Source organism: Oreochromis niloticus, linkage group LG15, assembly GCF_001858045.2.
Source record: "Oreochromis niloticus isolate F11D_XX linkage group LG15, O_niloticus_UMD_NMBU, whole genome shotgun sequence".
Taxonomy (NCBI): domain Eukaryota; kingdom Metazoa; phylum Chordata; class Actinopteri; order Cichliformes; family Cichlidae; genus Oreochromis; species Oreochromis niloticus.
Window position 1 is genome coordinate 20,080,302 of NC_031980.2, and position 9,692 is coordinate 20,089,993.

Sequence of the window (9,692 nt, forward strand, 5' to 3'; positions counted from 1 at the left end):
GTTGCAATAGGTGTAGGCTGCTGGGGGATTCCCATCATGCACTGAGTATCTTCTTTAGTCACCTTTCTCACTATCTATGTGTTAACAGACCTGTCTGCATTGAGTCATACTTGCTATTAATCTCTGAATATCTTCCACAGCTCATCTTTTGTCCTCTCTTCCTTCTCTCACGCCAACCGGTCGCGGCAGATGGCCGCCCCTCCCTGAGCCTGGTTTTGCCGGTTTCTTCCTGTTAAAAGGGAGTTTTTCCTTCCCACTGTTGCCAAAGTGCTTGCTCATAGGGGGCCATATGATTGTTGGGGTTTTCTCTATATGTATTATTGTAGGGTCTACCTTACAATATAAAGCACCTTGAGGCGACTGTTGTTGTGATTTGGCGTTGTATAAATAAAATTCAATTGAATTGAATATAATCAAACTAATCAATGTTAGTTTAAGTACAACATTACAACTGAATGCTAGTGGACTCAGAAGTGGGCTTGAAAATCTGGAAACAGCAGATAGATTGTTAACGTCTGACAGGCTACAAATATTGATTAAAAAGCGATGATCACGTGGTTTTACAGTATTGCTTTTAATATTTTATAAAAGCAGAAGCGTCTACATCTAAGTTCTCTATTGCTGTCTACAGTGTTCTCTCTTTCAAGATACTTTTATCATGAGAACATCAGGCCTTAATTTTTTTAATGTTTTTTAAAAAAAGAAAAATTAAAGATAGTAAAACAAAGTTAAAAGACTATTTAAAACTGTCTTTCACCCAGTCTTGTTAAAATCAAGAATAGTATTGTTTTCACAATGACCCTGGAGGGAGAATCTGACTCTTTAGAGATGCTTGGCCTTGCTGAAGCAGTGAAGGCATGCAGAGCAGAGTGAGGCCTAAGGCCAATACACCCCCCACCCACCCCACCCCGTGTTTTCCCCCAAACATCCCCAAGCAGCATTTTTAGCATCTGCATAGGAGGCCTGCACTTTTAAAAGTGACACAAACGCAAAAATCTATGAGCTGAGATGCTTGACAGCTGTCATTCTAGATAAACTAAGTGACACAGTAGCTTCGGAGATTTACTGAACTCCCACAAAGGCAAGATGGTTAATTCTTTCTCAAGAACCTGAAATGTTCCCACAATGTTTCCCCATACAGCTGTCACGCTGTCAAAAGTCAAGCTGGTGCTATCGTGCTTGTTTTAACTTGGTTACGCAGACCTTGTCAGGGCTTAACGAGGCTACACAGAAAGTTTGTTTACATGCCATGATTAAAAAACAAAGGTGCTTTTGCTTCGTAGTTAGATGTTTGAATTGTTTGTATTCTATAGTCTATATCTATTTTATAAGTGAGTTTTGGTCTATGTAAGTCCCATTGGTCTAACAGTGCAGTAACAGCTGGTGACTCACCCCCTCATGCAATAAGGAGGAGCTACAAACTGGGGGCAGAGCAGCAGTACAAAAGAGATGCCTACTGTACCCTGAACACTGATATTACTTCCAGATTTGACTGGAACTGGTACTGACTATCACCTGAAAGGACATAAAGTAGCAGTGACTCAAGGACTGAAAGAAGAAACTTAAAGTTTTAAAAAGGACCAAAACTAAAGACTGAGGAAACCTGTTTGACAGGATTTTTTCTGTTTTGATTGCAGGGTGGAACTCGATCTTTGAAGTGATTTCCTCTTCACTTTAGAGACAATGCTTTGCTCTATGCTTCCAGGGTAGAATCTGTTTCTGTTTTCAAGCTTGGAATTAATATTTGCCGACCCTCAGGCAAGTTGTTTTTTGACTGCTAAAATGGAAAACACCAATGGAACTGAAAAATCCGATGAAACTGCAGAGACGCAACTGTACAAGTTCTATGCAGCTGCAGTAATTGTGATTTTTATCTTGGCTTTGCCTCTGAATGCATCTGTCATCCACCTCTTTATTTTCAAGCTCAGGTTTTGGAAATCCAACACAAATATCTTCCTTTTCAACCTGGTTTTGGCTGACATCCTCCTGCTGATCTGGTTGCCCATAAAGGCATATACCTTCATCCAGGGATCTAGAAAGAGTGACAATGATGCTGTCTGCAAAGCCATGCTTTTCATGTTGTTTTTAAACCGTGGAGCTAGCATCGCCTTCCTAACAGTGATTTCCATCCATCGGTATTTTCATGTGGTGCACCCTGGTCGAAAAAGTGTCCTAAAAGCGCTTAAGAAATCTTCACAGATCTCTGTCCTCATCTGGGTGCTGCTTCTGCCTCTCACCATCCCCACCATGCTCAAAAACTTTGACAGCTGTAACAGCCTCCAGAAAGTAAATGCCACCCTGATCAAGGTAAAGTTTACATGTTTGATGCCTTATTCTCTCTTACTGTAGACAACACATGGATAAATTAAGATCATTGTGTCTTAATCCTTATAACAGTCTAATAAGAGTTTAATTTTGTTTAAAACCAAACAATTTTTCAGTACCTTTACTAATGTTTTAAATCTAAGAATCCTCCACAGCAGTCATGCAAAGTGATTTTTAAACAGAGGTTAGACTGCTGACATTCCCTTTTATTTTTATCTCCCTATCTAAGGATGTGGTGGATGGCATCAGAGAGACTGTAATCTTTACTCAGATCCTGATCCCGTTTGTCATCCTGCTCTGCTGCACTGTGGGGATCGTCAACCGACTCAGGGAAAAAACAGTCGGGGATAGGACCAAGCTGAAGAGAGCGGTATTTCTGGTCACTGCTGTCATGGTGCTCTTTTCATTCTGTTTCCTCCCCTGCACCATAGCCAGGATGGTTCTGCTTATCATTCGGGTCAAACAGCCTGACATCGAGCACAAAGCTGAAGTGGCCTTTGACGGCCTCATGGTCCTCTCCTACATAGACTGTCTGCTCGACCCACTTGTCTACTGCTTCTCTAGCACCAAGTTTAAAGCACTTTATCTATCCAATTACTTCCCGTTTTTAGTAAAAGAAACTCCACGGGTTAGCTCAACATGAAAGACAGACAGAACTACAAACACTACTGTCATTTCAGGTTTATGAAAACAAAGAAGGGAGAGTTCCCATACAGAGTGTGGTTTCTCTCTATAGTAGCTGCAGGTTAAAAAAAATGGTTCAATGATTAAAATGTGTTATGAGGACAAGGCATATAAATATTTCAATTCCTACTTTCTTAAGATTTTCAAATATACAGAAGTAAAAAATGAAAAAAAAATATTAGTTTATCAGCCCTATGGATATAGCACAGGGGTCAAAATTTTAAATTTCTCTGAGAGAATGCCTCCCAGCCAAAGTATGCATATCTGTTCTTCCTGTTTGCCTTGGACAGTGAAGGAATTCCTTTCAAAAATACATTCTGTCAAATTATACCAACACAGCTTTTATCTAACCCACAACAGTGAAACGAGTTTTTGTTTTTCACAGCATCTGTTAGATGACATTTAGGGGATGGTCAGTCTGCAGGTGATTAATACGTCATCTTAAAAGTACATATAGGGAAATTATCATGACAGGGGATTTAATATGCTAATTTCCAGCTCCTAACAGTTCAATATAATAATTATTTTTTATATTTATATTTATTTTTTCTTATACTAGGCCATGTAGCAGACATTCAGTTTATCCACAGTCAGAAGTAAGTCTCGCTCTCAGTCATGTATCTTCTGATTGGCTTCACATCATCAAATGGTGGAATGAGAAGGATCTACACAATTTTAGGCAGGTGGCTTTAACATTGTGGCTGGTCAGTACTGAACGGTTTGTGATGTGTGTATAGAGATATGTATATATATTCATCCTGAAATTATTTCTAGTAAATGGATTACGATATGTTGGGAACACCTTGATGATACCACCTTGAAAGCTCTGCTCACAAAGTGCCACACCCACAAATGACTCTTACAACGTAAAACGTGAGTCATACACTCAACTTGAACTAATCTTCACCTTGACTTAGTCCCAGAAATCCTAGCATTTCTATATAAGTCACATGGGTGAAATTACTCACCTTAATGACACCATCAGTAGATGTAGCGCACCGAGTGAGGGTACGTCTGGTGTAACTGTCTGTCAGTAAATAGACACCTCCCTGATTTAAGTAGTCAATAAGCTGGAATCTGGTGAGTCTATGGTCTCTGCTTTCATCTACAATTTAAATCATCTGTGGGTTAACGATGAGTCACTGCAAGGTACAAACACTTATGCACTTATTTGGCATAGCAGTATTTGTTATAGTTCTTCATTGTAAGAAAATAATGAATAACTACAAGTGTAATAACAGAGTTAAATAACTCTTTTGAGTTGTGGGTAAAAAAAACAAACTGAGGAGATTGATACATAAGCTAAGGCAAAAATGTAAGCTGAATATTTACATCTACAAATGTGATATCTGCTTTGCCTGACAACCACTAACTTACACAGTGTAAACAGGAAATAAATACCAAGTAAAGAGAGAATTGTATAGCTTGAGGTCAAAAATGGTATGACTTTAAATAATAAGGAGACAGAGTTAGAAGCAATAAAATATTCACACCCTGCAGTGATGACTTTGTTTACTTGTCTGAAAGTTGTGTAAATGTGATATTTGAAAATATTATTTGTTTATCTGTGACCCTAATGAATTCAGTTGCAAAGTCAATATGCTTCATTCTTGTGTTACATTACCATTCAATCTGCATTTTACATTTAAAAAGTACATTAAGAAATCCACACTAAAAAATGGCCTTTTGACGAATGACTACAAACTCTGGACATAAAGAAAAGAGTAAAGGAGTCATAGGGAGTCCTTACCGTCCTTGAAAGGAATCTTTGCAGAGTCCTTATTATTTATTTCTGGCCTTTTGAAACAGATGGTTAAAAAACATTATTACCACCCCGCTAGCTTTCCTTTTGGGGCTGCCAATATTCAGGTTTAATGGTATGCAGAAAAAAACAACAACATAATTCTCCCCATCAGCACAAATATGAATACAACCGTGCCTTTTTGTGGATAAGAATCACATTATATTATTCAGATTTAAATCACTTCACAAAAAGTGACACTTATTGTTTTCTTAGAAATTCTGAATGTTTTCATACCCTAAATATATTGTACCAGTAAATTAAGTTGTGAAAAAGACTAACACAAGTTGGCATTTTATATTTTTGTTTACATGAGGCATTTTGTAAATATTTTGTGTATTTTTACTTCTGCACCAACATGTTAATCTTCATTTTCTGCTGATGGCACATCAGAAATTTTGGTGTACATGTATATGTGGATATATGTTAATATATTTGCATGCAACAGCTAATTAAATTAACAAAAAGAAAACATTTCCATGATGTTCAGATGTGGGTGAAAACATACAGCTCCTCTCTGGGGTTATGAGTGAATGTAACTGTTGTGACAAGTGGCTCTATTAATTTATGCACAGAGGAAAAAAGTGTCAAAAAATTGCTGGTTCCACTCTTAACGGAAAGCTAAAAGCTTTTCAGTGTAAATTTGTGACTGAAAATGATGGCACGGATGGAAAACTTCTGGAAGCCTTTAGTAACCACAAAAGACGACTATAATGTATCTAATGGTGAACTTTAAACTCAATCTGCCAAAATGATTCATAATTATTACCATTAAAACTTTTTCTTGGGCGTTTTGTCTTGGGCGAAACATGTGGTTATGGCGTGTTGACAATCCAGGTCCAACACTGATGTGCCCGGACATGTTAACGCTAAATCTGGATCAGATAAGATATGCTGTGTTTTTTCCTATGGAAAAAGACCAGTTCTGACAAGTTTTGGCAGACATCAACTTAGAACACATCACATAGCTTTTACTGACAGAGATGACACTGGAATTTCTAAAGAATGTCAGACCATGTAAAGAAATAAGAAAGAGAAGAAACTGCGTCTGAGGGAAAAACATGGCATTGAGATTTTAGACAGAAAAGGGAGAGATATGCCATTTACTGTTCACTGTATATAACTACGTACATTAATATTTTTTCTAATATAAATTTTGTTTTAAAAAAAAGTTAATTTTTTCCTTTCATGTGACATGAAAACACTTTTTTATATTTTTGCGGCCAGCATGTTGTGAAACTAATGACTGAGAGGGAACACAACTGTCACTTCATTAGTCGTGTCTCATTTTAACTGTTAGCAGTAGTTTGCACGCCACGGCAGGTACTCCTAAATGTAAGTAGCATCTCAGCAGGTCAGTGCACTCAGCTTAGCCACAAAAAAATGCTCATTATTGATTCATGGAAGATGATGAAAATCTAACCCAACAAGGTTTCTTCCCAGTCCCAAAATCTACTGAAAGAAGCTCGACCCACAGTGACATCGTTCAACATCCCACACAAGCCACAGAATTGCTGCCAACACCTTGGTGCCAATGAACAGAGAAAGCCCTCTGAGATCCCACATGCATGTCCATACCCACATCTGTTCGAGCTGTTTTGGCAGTGGGATAGGGACCTGAAAAGTGTCAGGCTGCTGGTATTAACATTGTGTTTAATTTATAATTTAGATGTTGCCTGGTTAAGTAATACTGTTTGTTGCATTATCTGTACTCTATGAGATTATTGTTTATAAAACTAAATCTTTTTTTTTTTTTTTTTTTTTTTTAAACTAGCTTAAAATAAAGACAGACTCAGATGTAGGAATCATTGCAAAGCAGGGATAATTCACAATCAGACAGTCAACCGGTGGCTATGTTAGTGGCAGGCCTCTGGGTCCAGGCTTGTCCAAATATTTCCCTGTGCTCCTTTAACTGCAGTTTGTTACAACTGTTTTGGATTCTTGTACATATGCTGTTCGAAGTTATTTAGTTGGTCTTGATGGAAGATGTTTGCTTTGTTACGCCTCATTTTATTTTGGCAGTCTTTTGTTCCTTGTGTTTTGCATTTAGTTTTACTTCGTTTATCTTGTTATCCTGTAATTGTTTGGACCTGTTTGTTTTCCCTGTTCCACATTCTCTTGGGGTCCAGGGTATAGTTGGCCGTTTTTGACTACTTTTGATTTTACCTTTATATTTCCCCTTAAAAAATTGTTTACTTTGCCTTTTTTTTGGTATCATTGCTTTCAGTACAACCTCACATGTCTAAATTTACAGTTATTTTTTCATGTTAACATAGTGTATTTATACAATTGGCCTAAAATAACACAGAAAAACTAAAATTCAAGTAAGAAAAACGTATATTTTTTATTGTGAGAACCACAAACATGTTAAATAAATCATTTTCATAATTTCATCAGGTAGTGGCCTCTAGCTCACACTGGAGCATCTCGCAGCCAAGAGTGACGTGGCAGGAAAGAGAATCAGCACCTCCAAGTCTGAGGTCATGGTCCTCACCTGGACAAGAGTCAAGTGCCCACTCCAGCTTGGGGATGAATTACTAGGGATGGGTATCGTTTAGGTTTTATCCGATACCGGTTCCAAATTGGTACTTTTGAAACGGTGCCGGTGCTTAAACGGTGCTCGAACCGGTGCTTAAAGAATGGAGAACACAAACTTCTTATGTTTTTATTTTTAGCAGTTTCTTTTTTTCTGCAAAATGATAAGAACCGTCCAGCCCCATGCACGGGGCGATCCACGCTAACTCGCTAATGGAGATTTACCACACCCACAGTAGATGTGCTCAGTGTGAGGTCTTGCAGCAAGCTATCAAATACTGTGTATTTCTCGGCTTTAAAAAAACCCCGCTATGCGTCGCCAGGTCTTTCATCAGATTTGAGGTGTTACCTCCTTTGCACAGTATCACCTTAACCTCTTAAGTCCCAAAGGGGTTTCTGAGCTTCCTGCTCAAAAGTGCAATGCCCAAATTTAATTTATTATTTCTCTGCAATTACAAACTCTGTGCATACAATCTTGGTATCAAAATAAAGCTAACACTTGTGAAATTTCATCAGAGGTGTAGATATTGAAGCAGATATTACTGTGTCAAAGTTACTGAGACTGGAACACAGAAAAAGTAAGTAGATTTTATCCTCGCCTATTTTTAATTTTTTTTTTTTTAGCATATAACCCCTTTAAAAATATGCCTCAGTTCACATTTCATTACAGAAATTCAGTAACCAACATATAAACATCATCTGTGCAAAGATTTATATTTTTAAAGTGAAACAGTGAAAAATTACAGCGCTGTCAATACATGAATATCCAGACGTTGTACAAAAATGTCCAATTTTGGCACACAATTGGACACCATGCCAGTTGAATTTTTTTAGGTATTTAAGAGCAGAAATTAATTAATTTTATTAACATGCCTAAAAATGCTTTTTTTTAAAAATATATTTTTGAAGAATTAACCACACATTAACATGACAATGGGCCTTTTCTGTGCATGGAGCGCTTAATTGGCCTCTGGCCCTTTAAACTCTGAGGGGCTGTAACTTTGGTTTCTTTTGGTCAATTTACATGATTGACAACTCTTTTTAATTGTTGGAGCCAATAGAATCATAGTAACGATGCCACGTTCATGTTACTTCAACCAATCAGACATTCCAAGGCCAAAACCCACGTGGGCCCAAATTTACTGCATGTGACGTCTGTCCAGTCACGTGTCTATAGGTGGGTCTAAAATGGAGGTGGTTGACGGAAAACGGCTCTGATATGGCTAGGTAGGCGTGGTAACTGCTGATAATCACGTGGCTACCGGCTACTGGCGAAAATAACGGAGGAAATCTGGAGAGTAAGCCAATTTCTGTCTTAGCGCATTTGCGCCGTTGTGTGTTTTTGTGGTCTTTTGCGGCTCATTCAGTGAATTTTGGTCAGAGTGTGGTGAAACCTGGTGTTTGGAATTGGTGATAGCTCTGGAAGATAACCAGCCTTTCTTTAGCCGGTTACATGAAGTCTGGAGAACTTGTGGTTCGCCTTGTTTGTTTAGTGGACTTGTGCGCATTTACATAACTGCTCGTTTAATCATGGCTTGTTTTCGTTGAGTTTGGTGGTTGTAGAAATGGGTGTCCAAATTCATGGGCTGCATCCTCCTGAGGACGCATTTGTAGACCAATTACGTCACAGTGACACGCCGAAGGCTGTCCAAATTCGTAGACTCCTCTGAATGCAGCCGACAAATGCGTCCTCCTTTTCCCCGAATTTGAAGGATGGGTCGGGTGTGTCCTTCATGGCCCACCATATCCCAGAATTCATAGCGCGGCCCAGCCAAACTCCAGTTTCCGGCAATGGCAGCCGCTACTAAGTTTTAAAATTACTCTTATTAATCTTTCTGGGTCACAAAATAAACTTTTAACATATTTTCAGGTGAGAATGTAGGTGTGTAAACTTCAAATATCTGCTCGGTTTATCAAGACATCGCATATTTGCAAAAGTGCTTCGAGGTTTTCGGAGACGTCTGTTACCCACCAGCTCGATAGCTAGCCGAGAGCTCGAGGGTCACTGAAGTCGCCGAGAACAGCACAACTCCCGGCACATCATTTTCAGATCATCGCGGACTGTCGTTACTCAGATTAAACGTAATATATAAGTCACTTAGAAAACCTAAAATTGTTATTGTTTGTCTTTTTTCTTTTCTTTTTTTTTTTTTTTCTTTTTTTTAACCTGTCCCGTTTGGTTCTTTTGCCATCAGAATTATTGTCTAAAGGCGAAGAAAGATGCCCAACGGATTTACTTTACCAAATGGACCATCCCAGCCTTGCCGTAATGGTCCATCTGATTCACCTTTTATTGTTTATTTTATTTTCACTTGCTGAATACGGGACAGACTTGACTGGTGGAAAG

At 38.4% G+C, this 9,692-nt stretch overlaps 1 protein-coding gene across 1 annotated transcript; it reads left to right on the top strand.

The window, feature by feature from the left end:
* Nucleotides 1-1,470: 1,470 nt before the first annotated feature.
* On the top strand, nucleotides 1,471-5,598 carry gpr31 (G protein-coupled receptor 31). Its single transcript, XM_003456713.5, has 2 exons — nucleotides 1,471-2,307; nucleotides 2,555-5,598. Exons 1-2 carry the CDS (start codon nucleotides 1,783-1,785, stop codon nucleotides 2,966-2,968), a joined length of 939 nt encoding a protein of 312 aa, XP_003456761.1. The 5' UTR covers nucleotides 1,471-1,782; the 3' UTR covers nucleotides 2,969-5,598.
* The last annotated feature ends 4,094 nt before the right edge of the window (nucleotides 5,599-9,692 follow it).

Excerpts from the sequence above, each read along its gene's own strand:
- gpr31 (XM_003456713.5), top strand. The coding sequence starts at position 1,783 with ATGGAAAACACCAATGGAACTGAAAAATCCGATGAAACTGCAGAGACG. Across the intron at positions 2,308-2,554 it reads TAAATGCCACCCTGATCAAG|GATGTGGTGGATGGCATCAG; the intron begins GTAAAGTTTACA and ends TCCCTATCTAAG.